Source organism: Hyla sarda, chromosome 1, assembly GCF_029499605.1.
Source record: "Hyla sarda isolate aHylSar1 chromosome 1, aHylSar1.hap1, whole genome shotgun sequence".
NCBI classification, from domain to species: Eukaryota; Metazoa; Chordata; class Amphibia; order Anura; family Hylidae; genus Hyla; species Hyla sarda.
In genome coordinates, this window is record NC_079189.1 from 614,725,150 (window position 1) to 614,747,541 (window position 22,392).

General features: G+C 45.3%; 2 protein-coding genes across 2 annotated transcripts in view; both read left to right on the plus strand.

The window, feature by feature from the left end:
• Positions 1–15,366, plus strand: part of LOC130308661 (uncharacterized) — a 71,323-nt gene extending 55,957 nt beyond the window's left edge. Inside the window, exons 11-14 of the mRNA XM_056552266.1 lie at positions 9,753–9,846; positions 11,618–11,852; positions 12,494–12,614; positions 14,151–15,366. Coding sequence (XP_056408241.1) covers positions 9,753–9,846; positions 11,618–11,852; positions 12,494–12,614; positions 14,151–15,000 — 1,300 coding nt within the window. The 3' untranslated portion in view covers positions 15,001–15,366. The remainder of the gene's footprint in view (positions 1–9,752; positions 9,847–11,617; positions 11,853–12,493; positions 12,615–14,150) is intronic.
• The window catches only part of LOC130298154 (oocyte zinc finger protein XlCOF7.1-like), a 59,051-nt gene that overhangs the window by 560 nt on the left and 36,099 nt on the right, over positions 1–22,392 (plus strand). The gene's annotated exons all lie outside the window — the stretch shown is intronic.

Genomic DNA, 22,392 nt, shown 5'->3' on the forward strand with positions numbered 1-22,392 from the left:
AAAAAAAAGAAAATAAGCTTTCTCTTGCCTGACTAGGCTCCCCCGGTGCTCCGGTACAGGTGATCGGTCCCCGGGCTGTATTCTTCTTACTTCCTGTTAGCCCGGCACGTCACACGGAGCTTCAGCCTATCACCGGCCGAGGCGGGACATCGCTGCGGCCGGTGATAGGTTGAAGCTCCGTGTGATGTGTCGGGCTAACAGGAAGTAAGAAGAATAAATCCCGGGGACCGAATGCCTGTACCAGAGCACCGGGGGAGCCTAGGCAGGCAAGAGAAAGCTTATTTTCTTTTTTTTTGCAGCCCGGAACGGATACAATAAGAAAAGTGAGCACCGGTCATGTCCTTTTACCCTTTAGATTCCCTGATCAAAGTCGATTGCAGGATCTAAAATGAGTAAAATGCAGTTGTTGGGGGGCGGAGTCTAGATCAGCTGAGATGACGGCCGGAGGGCCCCTTACCATGCTCTGTGCTCAGATCGGGGCTCTAAGTATACAGACACCTCCACAGCCTGTATAAGCCGAGCACCGATAACACTGATCACTATGGCAGAGCGTTATTCAGGGTTTGTAATAGAAGCCTCTCCCCTAATAAGTTTATATCCCATTTTTGTAATAAAACAATGTAGGTAGGCGTGGCTTAGACATGGCGCTGTACGGTTGTTTTTCTAGGGAGCGCCGTGCCGACCAGCGGTTGTTTGCCTGATTTCCTACCTATACTGCCCCCCAGGGGATATCTGGATGGTGAAGGTATCAGGTCACTTACCCGCCCATCCTGTCACCTGGTCAGTCTCTTTTCTCCGGGTATCAGCCACTTCTTCCATACAGGACTATCTAAGCATCAGGATTTTTAAGTTTCTGCTGCGCCCATATTATTACTTAAGACAGTGTTTCCAAACCAGCGTGCCTCCAACTGTTGTAAAACTACAACTCCCAGCATGCCCTGACAGACAAATGCTGTAACAGCTGGAGGCCCCCTGCTTGGGAAACACTGACTCCGGTGGTGGCCCAGACCCTGCGTGTGTAACGGTATATGATGCTCGGCCTCTGCTGCAGGTAATAGCAGGTTCTTCCGGGGGACATATCACAATTCACATAAAATCCTGATGTAATTGTGATGTATATTGTGCCCCCTAGTGGACACATTTCAGTATTCTTCATTGGACAATGTCATATTGAATCCCTCTATTCTTCTCCCTGCTCTGATGAAGACGTTCTGAATACACCGCAGCCTCAGAGATTAGGAGAAATGGATTCACAACGTCTTCAGCAGAGCAGGGAGAGCGACCTCAGAAGACCTGGAGGACCAGAGCGCCACCACTGGACGGGAGAGGGGAGTGCGCTCTAGTCTCTTATTTTACAGCCCTCGGACAATGGATTTTGTTTTATGGAGAAATCTGAAAACTCCAATAATGTCTCCTCAGATGTTTCCCCAGATTATCTCCAGGAAATGGATTTTATTTCTCCATAGAATCTGGTGCGGTTTATCATCGTCTCCTCTTCTTCCCTTCAGGTTTCTCCAATCCAGGATCCTCTGCTGATATCTTCTATATAAGAGAATTCTCCTGGATGACCCATCAACCATGGAGAGAGACAGGAACAAGATGGCCGACAGAATCATAAACCTCACCCTACAGATACTATTCCGGCTTACTGGAGAGGTGAGGGATTCTGGGAGTGATGTCACATGACCTCATTCTTATCTATGTAATAACAGATGGATATGACTGGAGAGGTGAGGGATTCTGGGAGTGATGTCACAGGACCTCATTCTTATCTATGTAATAACAGATGGATATGACTGGAGAGGTGAGGGATTCTGGGAGTGATGTCACATGACCTCATTCTTATCTATGTAATAACAGATGGATATGACTGGAGAGGTGAGGGATTCTGGGAATGTATGTAGTGATTTTAATGTGTCTCTCCATACACAGGATTACACAGTAGTGAAGAAGTCCTCTAGTGGGTGCTGTCGGGCCCCTGTGTGTGAAGGATGGGGAAGAACCCTGAGCCCAATCCCGGGGCCCCCACCTCACTCCCTGATACATGAGGAAATGGATGAACAGAAGATCCTAGAACTCATCAACAAGATGATGGAGCTGCTGACTGGAGAGGTGACCCTGCTGGGACATTATACAGTAATGGAGGGGTCTGGTGATGACTGGAGAGGTGACCCTGCTGGGACATTATACAGTATTGGAGGGGTCTGGTGATGACTGGAGAGGTGACACTGCTGGGACATTATAAAGTAATGGAGGGGTCTGGAGATGACTGGAGAGGTGACACTGCTGGGACATTATACAGCAATGGAGGGGTCTGGTGATGACTGGAGAGGTGACACTGCTGGGACATTATACAGTAATGGAGGGGTCTGGTGATGACTGGAGAGGTGACACTGCTGGGACATTATACAGTAATGGAGGGGTCTGGTGATGACTGGAGAGGTGACACTGCTGGGACATTATACAGTAATGGAGGAGTCTGGTGATGACTGGAGAGGTGACACTGCTGGGACATTATACAGTAATGGAGGGGTCTGGTGATGACTGGAGAGGTGACACTGCTGGGACATTATACAGTAATGGAGGGGTCTGGTGATGACTGGAGAGGTGACCCTGCTGGGAATGCTGGGACATTATACAGTAATGGAGGGGTCTGGAGATGACTGGAGAGGTGACCCTGCTGGGACATTATACAGTAATGGAGGGGTCTGGTGATGACTGGAGAGGTGACACTGCTGGGACATTATAAAGTAATGGAGGGGTCTGGAGATGACTGGAGAGGTGACACTGCTGGGACATTATACAGTAATGGAGGGGTCTGGTGATGACTGGAGAGGTGACCCTGCTGGGACATTATACAGTAATGGAGGGGTCTGGTGATGACTGGAGAGGTGACACTGCTGGGACATTATACAGTAATGGAGGGGTCTGGTGATGACTGGAGAGGTGACACTGCTGGGACATTATAAAGTAATGGAGGGGTCTGGAGATGACTGGAGAGGTGACACTGCTGGGACATTATACAGCAATGGAGGAGTCTGGTGATGACTGGAGAGGTGACACTGCTGGGACATTATACAGTAATGTAGGGGTCTGTTGATGACTGGAGAGGTGATACTGCTGGGACATTATACAGTAATGGAGGGGTCTGGTGATGACTGGAGAGGTGACACTGCTGGGAATGCTGGGACATTATACAGCAATGGAGGGGTCTGGTGATGACTGGAGAGGTGACACTGCTGGGACATTATACAGTAATGGAGGGGTCTGGTGATGACTGGAGAGGTGACACTGCTGGGAATGCTGGGACATTATACAGTAATGGAGGGGTCTGGTGATGATTAGAGAGGTGACACTGCTGGGACATTATACAGTAATGGAGGGGTCTGGTGATGACTGGAGAGGTGACACTGCTGGGAATGCTGGGACATTATACAGTAACACCACTGGAGGGGACGGGGTGATGACTGTATCATTATGTGTCAGGTTCCTATAAGGTGTCAGGACGTGGCGGTCTATTTCTCCATGGAGGAGTGGGAGTATGTAGAAGGACACAAGGATCAGTACAAGGATCAGGTGATGATGGAGGATCAGCAGCCCCTCACATCACCAGGTAATAGACATGACTATATACACACGTCCTCTCATTATTTGTATGTAAAGAATGAATTCAGTCTCTGTATGTGTTCCCTACAGTCAGATCCAGTAAGAGAACAGCACCAGAGAGGTGTCCCCGTCCTCTTGATGACCAAAATATGGAGGACATTACTACAGGGAAAGATCTGATCTATATTAATGCTACAGACATAAAGGAAGAAGAAGAGACAGATGTGAGCGGTGATGAGCAGTATAAGGAGGACAGTCCTATAGGTAACCACCAAGGTGAGTAGTAACCACTAAATATAGAGAAGAGTCACAGATTTTTCTGCTGTAATAATTGTGTAGAATTCTTTAATCTCTCTGTCCTGTCTCTTTCTTGCTGTATATTCATCCATTCAGCCAAAATGCAAACTAATGTGATACTACAGCTGGAATATGGACAAGAAACCAAGAACCAATGTGTACAAGTCCGATTTCTTAAATGGGCACTGTCAGATACAATAACTTTTGATATGTTCTAAAGCATGCATAAACAATGGGAGAGATTTATCAAAAAGTTGCTGAGTTGCCCGTAGCAACCAATCAGATCGCTTCTTTCAGTTTAGAAAGGGCCTGTGAAAAATGAAAGAAGCGATCTGATTGGTTTCTATAGGCAATTTAGCAACTTTTCCTCTGGACAGGTTTTGATAAATTCCCCCAATATGTTTCGCAATTGCTTTCATCAAAACATTTTCAGTATTTCATACTTAAAAAGCCATTCAAAAAACTGTCCACTAGGGGTCGCCCTGCCTCCTGGGACACATACCAGTCCTGCAGTGTCCAGTGATCATTGACATGTCATGGAGAGTGAGGGAGGGGGAGGAGTCATCACAGTGAGGAGAAGAGAGGGACACGCCCCCTGCCTCTGCATGGACAGAAACTTTACCGAGCAATGATGGAGACCTATACAAGATAAAACAATACACAACATGGAGACTTATACCAGATAACACAATACACAACATGGAGACATATACCAGATAACACTATACACAACATGGAGACATATACCAGATAACACAATACACAACATGGAGACATATACCAGATAACACTATACACAACATGGAGACATATACCAGATAACACAATACACAACATGGAGACATATACCAGATAACACTATACACAACATGGAGACATATACCAGATAACACAATACACAACATGGAGACATATACCAGATAACACAATACACAACATGGAGACATATACCAGATAACACAATACACAACATGGAGACATATACCAGATAACACGATACACAACATGGAGACATATACCAGATAACACAATACACAACATGGAGACATATACCAGATAACACAATACACAACATGGAGACATATATACCAGATAACACAATACACAACATGGAGACATATACCAGATAACACAATACACAACATGGAGACATATATACCAGATAACACAATACACAACATGGAGACATATATACCAGATAACACAATACACAACATGGAGACATATACCAGATAACACAGTACACAACATGGAGACATGTTCCAGATAACACAATACACAACATGGAGATATATATACCAGATAACACAATACACAACATGGAGACATATACCAGATAACACAGTACACAACATGGAGACATATACCAGATAACACAATACACAACATGGAGATATATACCAGATAACACAATACACAACATGGAGAAATATACCAGATAACACTATACACAACATGGAGACATATACCAGATAACACAATACACAACATGGAGACATATACCAGATAACACAATACACAACATGGAGAAATATACCAGATAACACTATACACAACATGGAGACATATATACCAGATAACACAATACACAACATGGAGACATATACCAGATAACACAGTACACAACATGGAGAAATATACCAGATAACACTATACACAACATGGAGACATATACCAGATAACACAATACACAACATGGAGACATATACCAGATAACACAATACACAACATGGAGACATATACCAGATAACACAATACACTACATGGAGATATATACCAGATAACACAATACACAACATGGAGACATATACCAGATAACACAATACACAACATGGAGACATATACCAGATAACACAATACACAACATGGAGAAATATACCAGATAACACTATACACAACATGGAGACATATACCAGATAACACAATACACAACATGGAGACATATACCAGATAACACAATACACAACATGGAGACATATACCAGATAACACAATACACAACATGGAGACATATACCAGATAACACAATACACAACATGGAGACATATACCAGATAACACAATACACAACATGGAGACATATACCAGATAACACAATACACAACATGGAGATATGTGTGAAGGCTAATTATTATTTGTGGGAGGGGCGGGGACTTCGCTATAAGAACTCGCGGCAGCTTCTGTGCGTGACGCCGCGGGTTCTTCACGTTACTGCAGATCAGTTGACTCTCCGGGTCAGCTGACCGGGAGCAGCTTCAAGCGGCGACACGTGGGTAAGTGGCTAGGGCTGGCTGGGGTAGCGGCGTTCAGCGCAGCCCTTACTCCGGAGGTAAGCCGGAGTTCGGAGGGTACCCTGGCCAGCCCGATTCCGGTTTCATATAATATAGGGACATGCATCCCACGTTGTGTTCTCCAGGCGCCCCCCGTTCTCCAGGCGCCCCCGTGCTCGGTGTGCGCTCCCGGGCTCAGCAAGCCTGCCCCGGCAGGGCATAGTGAGTCAGCGCCGGCAGCCTGACTTCTGACAAGGACACGCCGGCAGTCCCATGAGGAGACTTCGCTCCCCCACGAGCCAACGGTGTCGGGGGTTGGGGGGGGGGTTCACGTCAGCGCTCACTTGCTGGGAAAGCACTGACCAGGTCATATGATGTGTATATACTGCGTGTGGCCAGTATTAAACTGTATTAACTGTATGTGCCCACGTCTTAGTACATGTGAGGCTGCGGTTTCTGTTCAATACGCTCCTCCCTTCGGGCTTGCCGTGCCTCATGCTAATAAAAATAAATAAATAATTAGTTTCATCCAAAACAGGTGAATTCTGATGATTTCGCTGTGGAGATAGGTTCATGTTATTGTTGCCAGTTATTTTCGCGCCGTAGCATCAATACTGTACACACGCTCGCAGCATGTACACACGCTCGTGGGTCTTTACGTTACACACGCTTGCAGCGCGTACGCACGCCCGTAGTGTCTATACTGTGTGCGCGCTGGTTGCGTTTGTGCTGTGTGCTTCATACGGTACACACGCTCGTAGCAGTTATACTGTACACACTCGTAGCATTCATACTGTACACACACTCGTAGCATGTACACACGCTCGTAGCATTTCCACTATACTCATGCTCCTAGCATTTATATGGTACACACGCTCGTAGCTATATATTGTACACACGCTTGTAGCATTTATACTGTATACACGCTCGTAGCATATACATTGTACACACGCTCGTAGCATTTATACTGTTCACACGCTCGTAGCATTTATTCTGTACACACGCTCGTAGCATTTATTCTGTATACACCCTCGCAGCATTCATACTGTACACACACTCGTAGCATTTATACTGTACTCACGCTTGTAGCATTTATACTATACTCACGCTTGTAGCATTTATACTATACTCACGCTTGTAGCATTTATACTGTACTCACGCTTGTAGCATTTATACTATACTCACGCTTGTAGCATTTATACTGTACTCACGCTCGTGGCATTCATACTGTACACACGTTCATAGCATGTACGTACGCTCTTAGTATTCACACTGTACACACACTCATAGCTTATTTACTGCTCACACTCGTAGCTTTTTTACTGCACACACGCTTGCAGCATTCATACTGTACACACGCTCATAGTATGTACACACACTCGTAGCATTTATATTGTACCCGCAAAAAAAAAATTTATAAATATATAAAATAGTTATAGTTGTTCTGTGCACACGCTCCTATAATCTGTGCTATGCAGATGGTCATATAGTCACATATAGTCATGAGGTCGTTCTGTGCACATGTTCCCATAAATTATTCTACGCATACAATCATATAGTTGTTCTATACACACGCTCCTAAAAATGTATTCTTCAATCCTACATACGCTCGTAGTGTTATACTGTTCAAAAATGGCATCACACAGTCGATTATATACCTGTTATGACTGCCGCCCCTTCAGGGGGATGCACTGTGCAACTTTTGTTTCTGACACGTCTTCAGAGCAACAACATCACGTCACATAGGCCGTTGCATACTCTTATACCTGCCACGTCTGCAGGAGGATGCCCTGTGCAATTGTTATTTGCAACACGTCTTCAGAGCAACAACATCATCACATATATGCGGTTGTATAACCTTATACCGGCTACGTCTGCAGGGGGATGCACTGTGCAATTGTTGTTACTGACACATCTTTAGAAATACAAAAGTTAATAAATAAATAAATGTTCATTTTAGCCTCACGTTCATAGTTTGTGCGGTACAGGCTCTCATATTAATTTTTGTCGGTGTATAAGGTCATGGTGTCTGGTTTGGACTAGGCCTTGGTTTTCTGTTATCCTGACACGTTTTCAGGGGTGACCTTGGCCTGCGGCTGTTACTGACACATCTTCAGAGCAGTTTCGCATCTCATACGTCATTTACATTGTCATGGCATTTGACTGTGTTGCATACATCCGACCCACTCAGCTTGGATCAGCACCTTACTTGGGTAAAGCACGCATGCTAGGTTAGAATCCGATCACTTCTGGGGTTGCTTAGGTCACTCTGTGTTGTACTCACAGTCCAGCTGTTTACTTATGCTGGTTGTACATCACGTCCTTTCCAATTCGCTATGCACATTTTGTTTCCTACGGCATGGTTCCCAATGGCTAGTTCAGTTCAGGCTTAGCCTGTGAATTTGGTGGTTCTATGTGGTCCTGGTATTCTTGATGTACACATGGTCTGGCTAGCTATGCCGGGCCCACGTTCATATTGTCATGTTCAGCATATGTGTCAACGAGTTATGCTACGCATGTGCTTATAGCGTCCATACTCAGTACATGTTAATTTGTTCATTCGGTACATACTTTACTTTGGTTGAGGCTCTGCTTCGGATTGACCAGTCAAGTCTACAGGTCAGTCTGGATACAACCTGACACGACTTCAGGTTGGTGACAATGTCATTTTATACATTGTGGCTATTCAGCAGTTGGGTGATGCTACAGGAATTCAACTATATTTTCCGTTGTGAATTACCACGTATATAGGCAATCGTGTTTTCAACCTATATTGGTTTTAGGTTGACGGTCATACTATTAGTTATATACTTAGTTGAGTCTTTTGTTTTTCGGCCTGTCACGTCTACAGGTCGGTTCAGCTACAACCTGACACGACTTCAGGTTATCAGCAATGTCATGTTATATGTTGTGTTATTCAGTAGTTGGGTGATGCTACAAGGGATATAGTTTTATTTACCATTGTGAGTTGCCACGTCTATAGTTAATCATAGTAACAACCTGTCTTGGCTTCAGGTTAATGGTAGTACTATTCTTTACATATTTGCTTGAGTCTTTCATTTTCGGCTTGTCGGTTCAGTTTGTACCTGATACGACCTCAGGTGGGCGACAACATCATTACATGTTTTCATTTGTTTAATTAGCATTCGGGTCATGCATACAGGGACATAGCTTGGTTCAGTAGAGGTTTTGTTTGTCTCGGCTTAGGTTGACGATGATAGTAATTACATGTTGGTTGAGTCTCATCGTCATGTTTTCTGCGTAAGTGGTCTCATTGCCGGTCACATCCATAGGTTGGTTGCAGTGACAACCTGTCACAGGTCTAGGTTAGCGACTAGGTAGTTATTTAAAAAAAAAAGTTGGCACTTGCCGTGGTGCATACGGCATAGGGTTTGTTCTCTGAGGCTTGTCACGTCTAAAGCTCACAGAGAGCCTCCTTCACGCAGTCTGGAATACTTACACAACACTTTGCAATAGATACCCGGAGGATGTCTCACATGCCATTTCATTCCTATTTTGTATTCATCGGGTTTTGCCACTCTTCAAGGTATCCAGCATAACACATTGTCTTGCCCTGACAGGACATCATTGTTTGTGTCCCATGCATCAATCTGCCTTCATGAGTATGCAGAGAGGGAGGTTCGCAAGCCTCTAGCCATCAGCCCTCGTTGGCTGGTTGGTTATCTGCTGCTTTAGGTAATTCCCCATTTGGATATCGGACGGCTAAAGTTAAGGCCGCCTGTTCTTGAGTTGTTGTGGTTTCCTAAGGCCTGAGGAATTTACATACAGGTGCATGGCAGAAGTTACATGCACTTTGTTAGGATGCAGATTATTACACATTGAAATTGTATAGCAGCGAAACGTCATTGCTCGGTCAGGTTATCATCATATGGTATTTTTCATTATTACACAAGTGGCGCTCAGCTCGAGTGTTGCCAGCTTTGCTTTCGCCACGTCAAGGATCCGACGGGGAGCCGCCGCCGCTTTTGTTGTTTTAGGGGGGGCGCAATCACCACTACGTTGCTTGTACGTATTTTTATTAAGCCTTCTGGTAGTGATCTGTCGGTTGTATTCAGCAGCTCACTAGGCATTGGGGCAGCTGTATCAATGCCACGTCATGGTGTGCCAGCACACGTGATTAAGAAATAGAGGGCGCTAAAAATCCAGTATTACGTGCACTGCACCCCCAGTCCATAGTCAGAAATGGATGATGCATTTCAGTCATTGGTGTGGTGATTACTATGTGAGTTAATAGCGTTTTGTTCTGATTATGAGTTTTGCCCTCTATTTTTTCAGGTGTACTCGTTCGCGGCAGTATATGGCACACATCTAACTGCCTAGATAGGTTACAGGATTAGTAGGAATAGGAGTTTAGTATGAGGTTTAGTTAGGTAGGCTCGCTATCCTTATGAGCACCGACCACAAATACCAGATAACACTATACACAACATGGAGACATATACCAGATAAATGGAGACATATACCAGATAACAGAAGAGTCTTTGGAGGATGGATGTAGTGACATTACTAGGATTCTCTCCCTTCCCCCGCTCCAATACTTGTTTCTTAGCAGACAAGAACACCTCAGCTGTTATTAACAAGCAGCACCGCGTTTCCCTGTCTACCATCTAATTAACCAGCCTCTTCCCTGCTGAGCCCTGGCTATTTAGTCTGTTTCAGTTCTGCGAGGCTCTGCCCTTGTGTGGTCTCTGATCTCCATGCATGCTCCTGTTATTCCTTATTTTGATTACTCTGGCCTGTCTGACATCCACTCCTGTTCCTGTCCCTGGTTCTGACTTCTGACTACACTTCTTTCCTGTCTCCTGACTTGGGCTTTTCTTTAGTACCTACCTTGGCTCCTGATCCCTTTCTGTGTATCTGGCAGGTCCTTGGATTCTCCTATTGTTTGTTATTTTTGTATTTTCTATTATTATAATGAAGGTGATTTGTTCTGCACTATCATCTCCATCTGGTTTTGTGGTTCCTGACATTACACAAGGGCCATGAATCCGGATGATGAATCCGGATGATGCAGACAATCCACCAGCACCAAACATTTTCACTATAATGGATCTGCAGGATCAGAGGATTGAGCAATTGGCACTTGGAATGCAGATGCTTTAGACTCGAACGTCTCACCTAGAGCCTCCTGTGCCTCAACCGGCAGCCACCTACGCTCCTGCTTCCGCAACTATTTCTGCTGCCATAGAAGCCATTGCCTCCTGTGGGTTTACTGGATCTGCCCCGCTTCCCCAGCATTATGGGGGCGATCCTAATGAATGTAGAGGCTCCCTGAACCAAGTGGGCATTTATCTGGAAATGGTCCCGCAGTCCTGTCCTAATGATAGAAGTAAGGTAGGATTCCTGATCTCCCTCCTTACTGATAACGCTCTATCCCGGGTGAATCCTCTTTGGAGACTGATAAACGTATTATCTACGACTACAGAGACATTTCATCTCCCTGTCCGTTCTCCCTCTGCGGCAGAGCAGCTCATGTCCATGTAACGGGACGAGAACTGTGGCCAAGAATTCAATTGAGTTTTGTATTCTAGCAGCAGAAGTGTGCTGGGATAAGGAAGCGCTGGTGGACACGTTCTCTCGTGGACTATCTGATATTATACAAGATAAGATTGTGGTCAGAGATCTCAAGGAGCTTTTGTCTTTCACCTTCTTAATTGACAGTAGGTTCAAACCAATTTGGGGACCGCTTGTGGAGGCCTCCTGTCAGATCGTCACCTCAATATTCATGCCCTCCCATGCCTCCCTCACCTCCCATGCCTCCTGGTTCTAAAATGTTTGAAGGCATCGAACCAATGCAATTCAGGACCACCCCCCTTCTGGCAGCAGAGAGGGTTTATAGTAGGATGGAGGGGATGTGTCTTTATTGTGGCAAGTTGGGACCTTTGCTCGGATCATGCCAAACCTAGTCAGGAAACACTTGCACCTGAGGTCCTGCCACGGACAGATCTTGGGTGGGCAGAGCGGCAGGAATACAACGAAAGTAAAAGAAGGGCATAGCACATTTACAGCAAAACCTCGGCTGATATTAACGATAGCTCCTTATTTCCCTGGCTACCTGTAATCAGCCAGCCCCTTCCCTGCTGGGTCCTGGCTATTTAAGTGCAACAGAGACCACGTAAGGGCAGAGGCAGTCTGATCTCAAAGCGTGTTTCTGTTGTTCCTGATTGTAATTACCATGTATGACTATGGTCTGGCTGACATCCACTATGGTCGATTCTTTGCGTCAGCACAATTACTACTATACCCAATTTACATGGTTGTTTGTTTTTTGTTTGTTTTTTAATGACTTACTTTGAACTAGAGGATGAGATCATCACATATCAGATTCTGAAATGTAACCCCTTCCCGCAAATGCACGTGTATTTACATCCATTGCGGACCCCGCTGTATGAAGCTATCAGCAACCTGAACCCATGGCTAATGTCAGACATTATGGCAATAACTCTTTAGAAGTTGATCGCCGAGTCTGAAAGTGGTAAATCCTATTCCCAGCGAGCTCAGTGGGCTGATCACGGCTGCCGCGGTGAATCCAAGGAATCCCAATCAGCTGAGACGAAGATGGGGGGGTCTCTTACCTTGCTACCTGCCATGCGATCAGTTCTCCAACCTTGCAGTTAGCTATGCCAGGCTGAAGCAATGGAGCACCCATAACACTGATAAATGTTCTCCTATGGAGAAGGATTGATCAGTGTATGCAATCTAAAGATTACATGTCATAGTCCCCTACACCCCCTCCCATAGACTTGCATTTAGGGGGTGTGGTGTGACATCACAAGGGCGTGGTCATGAAGTTACCACCCTCGCCGCCCGCTCCAAGCATTCATAACAAAATGTTCTAAACGCTGGGGGCAGTGGAGAACCCTTTTAAGGGTGTATGGGAAGGTCTCGGGATTCAAGCCCCCTCTATACCTGGTGGCTCTTGGCTGCATTCAGTAACTGAGGGCGGTTGCTAATAGTTGACACGGAGCAATCTCTGATGCTGGCTATTAACCACTTAGATGCTGCTGTCACGGCCTTCGTAAGCGTCATTGGTGGAGCAGTGTTCCGGATTGGCTTTTTGTGAAGCGATCACAGGGATCTGATCCATTATTATGTCGGCCCGAAGCCTTTGTCACTGCCGAGACTCTGCTATTGATACAACCTGTCTATGGTCGGCTCTAATGGATCAGTGCAGTACTTATGTGCTGCATTAATTTGTATGAGCCATCCAATGACTAAACCCTTTCCCCAATATTTTTTTTTAATTTTTTTTGTTAAATTTTAAAACTGTTTGTTATTGTTATGAAAAAGCATTAAAGGGGTACTCCAGCCCTAAGATATCTTATGATGTCACGCCCCCTCCCATAGACTTGCATAGTGGGGGGTGACGTTAACACGGGGGCGGAGTCGTGACATCATGATACTCAGGCCCCGTGGTCGGCACCTGGCAGTTTGTGAGCTGGCAGCGCGGCGTGCAACTGAAAGAGGTGGGTGCCGAATGCAAGATTGCGGGACCCCCGTGGTTAGACATCTTATCCCCTATCCATAAGATGTCTTAGGGCCGGAGTACCCCTTTAAAGCATAAAGAAAACTAGGCAAATTAGATATCGTTGTGATTACATTGACCTGAAAAATAATTTTACCACACACTGAATGAAAGATGTCATAACAAAGAGAGATCGGTCCCGCAAATAAATAAATGGCTCCTAGGAGAGGAGTAAAATGAAAACGCAAAAGCTTAAATTATCTGGGTTGTTAAGGGGTTAATACTGATAGTAAAATCTGTGTTCTTCTCTGCAGATTCTTGTACCAGGAGATCAGAGGAGAAGCTTATATCTTCAGATTATAAAGCAGATGATGATATCACACAAGATACATATGAAGAACATTCCATTATCCCAGATACACCCTCAGCCCTTCACAGCCAAGATCTGTCATCTCATCCTTATATACAGGTCCTGTCTTCTCATTCATCACAGGATGTTAAAGAAAAAAAAGGTCATACATATAAGGAATGATGGACATCAAAAAGATCGTACAGGAAAGAAACCATATTCATGCTCAGAATGTGGGAAATGTTTTGCTCAGAAATCAACTCTTCTTGAGCATCAAAGAACTCACACAGGAGAGAAGCTGCTTTCATGCTCAGAATGTGAGAAATGTTTTACTAAGAAATCACATCTTGTTCAACATAAAAGAACTCACACAGGGGAGAAGCCATTTTCATGTTCAGAATGTGGAAAATGTTTTACTGAAAAATCAAGTGTTCTTAGACATCAAAGAACTCACACAGGAGAGAAGCCATTTTTATGTTCAGAATGTGGAAAATGTTTTACTGAGAAATCAATTCTTGTTCAACATCAAAGAAGTCACACAGGAGAGAAGCCGTTTTCATGCTCAGAATGCTTGAAATGTTTTACTAAGAAATCAAATCTTGTTAAACATAAAAGAGCTCACACAGGGGAGAAGCCATTTTCATGTTCAGAATGTGGGAAATGTTTTGCTCGGAAATCAACTCTTCTTGAGCATCAAAGAACTCACACAGGAGAGAAGCTGTTTTCATGCTCAGAATGCGGGAAATGTTTTATTAAGAAATCACATCTTGTTCAACATAAAAGAACTCACACAGGGGAGAAGCCATTTTCATGTTCAGAATGTGGAAAATGTTTTACTGAAAAATCAAGTGTTCTTAGACATCAAAGAACTCACACAGGAGAGAAGCCATTTTTATGTTCAGAATGTGGAAAATGTTTTACTGAGAAATCAATTCTTGCTCAACATCAAAGAAGTCACACAGGAGAGAAGCTGTTTTATGCTCAGAATGCTTGAAATGTTTTATTAAGAAATCACATCTTGTTCAACATAAAAGAACTCACACAGGGGGAAGGCCATTTTCATGTTCAGAATGTGGAAAATATTTTACTGAAAAATCAAGTCTTGTTAAACATCAAAGAACTGACACACTGGAGAAGCCATTTTTATGTTCAGAATGTGGGAAATGTTTTACTTGGAAATCAACTCTTCTTCAGCATCAAAGAACTCACACATGAGAGAAGCTGCTTTCATGCTCAAAAAGCGGGAAATCCCCATAGCAAACATATGCTGCTCTGGACAGTTCCTAAAATACAGAAATGTCAGCAGAGAGCTCTGTGTTCCAAAAAGTAAAGAATTTTCCCTGTAGTATTCAGCAGCTAATAAGTACTGGAAGGATTAAGATTTTTTAATAGAAGTCATTTAAATCTGTTTAAAGGGGTACTCCGCCCCTAGCATCTTATCCCCAATCCAAAGGATAGGGGATAAGATGTCAGATCGCGGGGGTCCCACTGCTGGGGACACTCGGGATCTCCGCTGCGGCACCGCGCTATCATTACTGCACAGAGCGAGTTCGCTCTGTGCGTAATGAAGGGCGATACAGGGGCCGGAGCATCATGACGTCACGGCTCCGCCCCCTCAATACAAGTCTATGGGAGGGGGTGTGATGGCCGCCACGCGCCCTCCCATAGACTTGTATTGAGGGGGCGGGCCGTGACATCACAAGTGGGCGGAGCCGTGACGGCAAGATGCTCCGGCCCCTGTATCGCCGGTTATTATGCACAGAGCGAGTTTGCTCTTTGCAGTAATGAAAGCGGGGTGCTGCAGCGGAGATCCCGGGGGTCCCCAGCAGCAGGACCCCGGCGATCAGACATCTTATACCCTTTGGATAGGGAATAAGATGTCTAGGGGCAGCTTACCCCTTTCATCATTCTACTCTCTTACTACTCGGAGGGTCATGGGGGTGGGAAACACTTGTTTGGATACCCAGGGCTTCTGTTACCTGCATCATAATTCATCCAGTAAAGTTCGCACCTCCATCACGGAGGTGACCCGGAGATACATGGCGAGGATACACCCCCTATCACCCACTGTATCTATGGGGAGGTGGCGATTTCGTCAGCCCCCCCCCCCCCCCCCCCGGCCAATAGCAGCCGGCAGGGGAGGGGTTAACGGCCCCTTCTCGCAGCTCTGCTAGCCCCCTGAGTCCATTCAACAGCGAGAGCTGCGAGAAGGAGCCAGGGGTCCCCCTCTGTCAAGATCGGAGCCCCTGACAGATGAAGACCCCTTCTTAGAGCAGGGAAAGAATACAGCCCAGGGTCAGGTAGGGTTAAAGTAAAAAAAATGTAAATTCCCCCCGACCCCCTAATAGGACCTAAAGGGTCTGCCACAATTTTTTTTTTGCGTGACCCGGGCCCTATTGGGGGTTCAGGGCGCTGCATTTGCATTCCCCCCCCCCCCCCCATACAGTGACAGTTACACCAATCACACACACTACATACTCACCCCCCCACACACACAACCAGAGGGTTATCAGCCACGGGTTTGTTGGCGACACCGGAATCCGGATTGACAATTCTGGATTCACTGAAATTGACTATTTCAGTTATTTTTTCAGTGACAGCTTGGTTAATCACATGGTGGAGCAGACGAATCTGTACGCCAGGCAGTTCATTGTCCACCACCCTGATTCTTTTTTGGCCAGGTCCAATGAATGGCGCGCCATTGATGCAGCAGAAATGAGGACATTTTGGGGCCTCTTGCTGCATATGGGCCTGGTCAAAAAACCCAGTGTCAGACAGTACTGGAGCGGGGACGTCCTATACCAGACCCCACTTTACAATATGGCCATGGCACGAGGACGGTTCGAGGCCATTCGGAAATGCCTGCATTATGCAGCTAATGAGGCATTAAATTTTTGGAGGCCTACGTACCCCTCAGGGACCTCCTTTCGATGAGTCTCTTATCAGTTTTAAGGGGAGACTCATCTTCCGCCAATATATTCCCTCGAAGCGGGCGCGGTATGGCATGAAGCTTTATAAACTTTGTGAGAGTACCTCCGGGTACACTTACAAGTTTAGAGTGTATGAGGGACGAGATTCCCGTATTGAACCTCCAGAATATTCCCCCACTCTGGGTGTTAGCGGGAAAATCGTTTGGGACCTTGTGCACCCATTGCTGGATAAGGGTTACCACGTATACGTGGACAACTTTTATACCAGCATCCCTCTCTTCACATCCCTTACCGCCAGATCCACGTCCGCTTGTGGGACCGTGCGGAGAAACCAGAGAGGCCTCCCTCTAAATTTGATCCAGACACCTATTCCCAAGGGTGAGTCCTGTGGCCTTGCCCATGAAAACCTGTTGTTGGTCAAGTATAAGGATAAGAGGGATGTCCTTATGCTGACCACTATTCAGGAGGGGGATACAGAAGGACACCAATCAATGTGACACTTGCCCAGATAATCCGGCCTCTGCATTAAGGATTGCTTCAGGGAGTATCACACTTCCATGGAGTACTAAATTTTCCCTTTTTTTTAATTTTCCATAATTTGACCCCAATGTACCAAGTCCAGAGTACATTCCAAGTTTTAACCCCATAAACCACTAAATTGCCCAAAATAATGTTTCATCTGAAAAAAAAAAACTGATAAGATCTCTGGGGGTATTTTTTTTTATAAAAAATGGGTCATGGGTCACTGAGTCACTATCATCGGGGACTTTTTATTTTGCCTCAAATGCGCAGCGCTCTCTCTCCACCTGAGCGGGGTGCGCATTTGAGGCAGCAGGTTAGGGACGGCCACACACATCACATTCCAGAATGATGATTCAGAGCATAGGGTTTGGGGTGGGCATATTTTTTAGTTTTGGCTATGCTCTGGGTCATCATTCTGGGAACATAATTTATAATTTTATGTCCCACTGTACACCATTTTAGTTACTTAGTGTACCCCGGTTATTTACCCCATGTAATGCCCCTTGAGGGGAGGTCCCACTGTTCTGGCTCCATAGGAGAAAGCCAAAGCTCAAGGCCCCTGACTGATCTCCGGCACCTCTGAGACTGGTGTGCACGCTGTTTACGCCCAGACATGAGGTATGTCCTTACTCCAAAGAAATGTATTTACACATTTAGAAGGACATTTTCTCCTTTTACCACTTTTCTCCTTTTATCACATTTTTCATTTTCACATCCCACTTCATGAATATTTATCAAACACCTGTGGGTGTTAAGGCTCACTGTACCCCTTGTTATGTTCCTTGAGGGGTGCAGTTTCCAAAATAGTATACCATGTGGTTTTTTTTTTTGCTGTCCTGGCACCATAGGGGCTTCCTAAATGCGACATGCCCCCCAAGCAAAATTTGCTCTCAAAAAGCCAAATATGACTCCTTCTCTTCTGAGCATTGTAGCGCTCCCGTAGTGCACTTGACGTCCACTTATGGGGTACTTCCATACTCAGAAGAGATGGGGTTAAAATTTTGGGGGGTATTTTCTGCTATTAACCCTTGCAAAAATGTGAAATTTGGGGGGAAGCACACATTTTAGTGGAAAAAAAAAATTTTTTTTTACATATGCAAAAGTCGTGAAACCCCTGTGGGGTATTAAGGCTCACTTTATTCCTTGTTACGTTCCTCAAGGGGTCTAGTTTCCAAAATGAATTGGTATGCCATGTGTTTTGTTTTTTTTGCTGTTCTGGTACCATAGGGGCTTCCTAAATGCGACATGCCCCCCGAGCAAAATTTGCTCTCAAAAAGCCAAATATGACTCCTTCTCTTCTGAGCATTGTAGTTCGCCCGTAGTGCACTTCAGGTCAACTTATGGGGTACCTCCATACTCAGAAGAGATGGGGTTACAAGTTTTGGGGGGTATTTTCTGCTATTAACCCTTGCAAAAATTAGAAATTTGGGGGAAACGCACATTTTAGTGAAATTTTTTTTTTTTTTTACATATGCAAAAGTCGTGAAACCCCTGTGGGGTATTAAGGCTCACTTAATTCCTTGTTACGTTCCTCAAGGGATCTAGTTTCCAAAATGGTATGCCATGTGTTTTTTTTTTTTGCTGTTCTGGCACCATAGGGGCTTCCTAAATGCAGCATGCCCCCCAAAAACCATTTCAGAAAAACGTACTCTCCAAAATCCCCTTGTCACTTCTGAGCCCTCTACTGCGCCCGCCGAACACTTTACATAGACATATGAGGTATATGCTTACTCGAGAGAAATTGGGTTACAAATACAAGTATAAATTTTCTCCTTTTACCCCTTGTAAAAATTCAAAAATTGGGTCTACAAGAACATGCAAGTGTAAAAAATGAAGATTGTGAATTTTCTCCTTCACTTTGCTGCTATTCCTGTGAAACACTTAAAGGGTTAAAACACTGACTGAATGTCATTTTGAATACTTTGGGGGGTGCAGTTTTTATAATGGGGTCTTTTATGGGGTATTTCTAATATGAAGACCCTTCAAATCCACTTCAAACCTGAACTGGTCCCTGAAAAATAGTGAGTTTGAAAATTTTGTGAAAAATTGCTGCTGAACTTTGAAGCCCTCTGGTGTCTTCCAAAAGTAAAAACTTGTCAATTTTATGATGCAAACATAAAGTAGACATATTGTATTTGTGAATAAAAATGTATTTTATTTGGAATATCCATTTTCCTTACAAGCAAAGAGCTTCAAAGTTAGAAAAATGCAAAATTTTAAATTTTTTCATCAAATTTGGGGATTTTTCACCAACAAAGGATGCAAGTTACCATAAAATTTACCACTAAGTTAAAGTAGAATATGTCACGAAAAAACAATCTCGGAATCAGAATGATAACTAAAAGCATTCCAGAGTTATTAATGTTTAAAGTGACAGTGGTCAGATGTTCAAAAAACGCTCTGGTCCTAAGGTGTAAAATGGCCTTGTCCTTAAGGGGTTAAAGGTACGGTCCCACATATCGCTTACCCAAACTCACTGCACACACAGGGCTGCCGCCAGAAACCCTGTGTGTGTGGTGATCGGGGATAATTCAACACATTTCCCGCTGCAGCAGCAGATTTAGCGCAGCGTGAAATAGGCTGCATAAGTGGTATGTGGGACTGTACCCTTAACCCCTTAACAATCACGAACGTAAATTTATGCTCATGGCCGGCTCCCATTATGTGAAGCGTGCTCAGGAGGTGCGCGTGCTTCATACCCGGGAGGTCCCGTTTGCTATCAGCAGCCAGGACCCTCGGCTAATACCGGACCCATCAAAACGGATAAAATAAAACCTATATAAATTGGGTATCCTTGTAACCGTATGGACCTACCGAATAAAGATAAGGTGTCATTTTTACTGAAAAGTGCACTGCATAGAACCGGAAGCCCCCAGCCGAGGAGGACGCGGGGACACAGAGCTCCTACAGAAGACCCACTTTTCTGGTGGATTTGTGCCTTTTGGGCCACCCTGACGGTCCCACAGTCACTTTAAAAGAGTTCCTGACCTCCCCAGGAGTCTCTAGATGCCCTGCATGCCTGCCTGGGACTGAGATCAACTGACTCCAGCTCCCACAGCGAAACTGCAGGAGACCGCGGGCACCATCTTACCTTCTCTGCGAGGCTGACCGGGAGACAACGAGGAGGGCGAAGTGTGTCCGGGACACACAGCAGCACCCGCAGTGAGTACTGCTCGGCTCCCTGGACTGTGGGGTGCGGAGCTGTGTTCCCTTCTGCCGGAGGGTTAACCAGTAGAAGCAGGGAGAGCACGCTGCTGACCGCTGCATCGGGGTCTCTGAGGCGAAGCCTGCCGCCACCACCATCCTGCAGATCGCACGGCACCTCTCTGGAGAGGGGGCTGAGGTGCCCAGGAGCAACTGAGAGAGCTTTGCAGCGCAGGGATCCTCCTAAATAGCGAGGGCACACTCTGCAATAAACAAGCAGCTAGGGTTAAACCTACTCCTACCTCCCTGTGTGTGCTCTCGCTCCCCTGCCTTATCTCCTCACCATATCTGTGAGGGGGACACTTGAAACCTGGTGATACTCCTGAGGGAGACGGGGCCCCTCCAGGGGGGATCTCCGCTCAGTGCAGTGAAAGTGTACATAGTGAACACCTAAGCCTGAATACCTTGAAGACAAAACATAGAACTGGCTTTTCCTTTGTAAACTACAGCCACAGTGATATAGACAGCCTCCCAGACAACTGCCATACACAGCTGTTGCAGGCTTACACTACTGTCTCACTGCATCACTAAAATATATCTGTGCAGGCTGTGCTCCTCAACTGCTTCCTTCTCAGCAAAGAACTCACACAAAGGAGAAGTTATAGTTAATATAAACGCTGTCCTGTCTTGGCATTGATAATTAATGAAACAGTCACTGATGCCTTCACAAGGGAACCTTACATAATGCCAATACATCTTGCATATACTGAGAAATTCAGGTTTCTCTTCAGCCCTCTGCTGCCACCTGCTGGACGCTCATAGTACTGCAACTCCATAATACTTACTATTATCAGTCCTGTGCAACTCCAATATAGGGTGTGTTTCTTGCTCTATACACCCTTTATACCCCTCCCCCCCTGGCGTGCCGGCAGCCGATAGCTGGTGAAGCTGTTCTTGCTGATATATGTCCGTTTTGCGATAATAATATTGACGCTATGAAGTAGCACCCTTCTTCTAGGGGACTGTTCAGTGTATATTATGCTACTACCGGCATGTACTCCCCCCCCCTACCCTTTCTTAAATACTGAATGATTCTCCACCAGCAACCTCCAACTACATGATGGTCAAGATTGGACCGCCTAAATCCAGAACCAACTCTCCATATCGTAAAAGGCGCAATAGATATCTTTGTGAGACGTTCCGGGCATTCCGACCCCACAAAATCCTCAGACATGACATCCAAACAGGATAAACCGCAGACTCCTAAATCTCGCAAGGACGTGACAGCAGACTGTACGCATGACTCAGAGGAATTAGTTCTAGACAATGCATTACCACTTTCCCGCACATTCATGGACAGACTGCTTAGAAGTGCCTTGGAACCGGTCTCTAAAGACTTACAAGAGCTGAAGTCTGATGTCAAACAAATAGGCCACAGAGTGGAACAGCTGGAATCCACCCAGTCACAGGTAGTCGCATACACGGCATCCGCGACCACAGCTTTAGCTTCTTATCAAACCCATCTCAACAAAGTTATTGATTGGCTTGAAGATCAAGATAATCACGGTAGATGGAACAATCTACGCATCAAAGGCATTCCGGAAAGTGTCTTACCCGAGTCTCTCCACTCCACACTGAAACTCATCTTTATACGCATCCTGGGGGACACATATCCCCTTGAAATCCAAATTGAACGGGCCCACAGATCACTACAAGCTAAACCTAAATCCCAAGACCCTCCCAGAGATGTGATATGCCGCCTCATGAATTCTACAGTGAGAGATGAAATA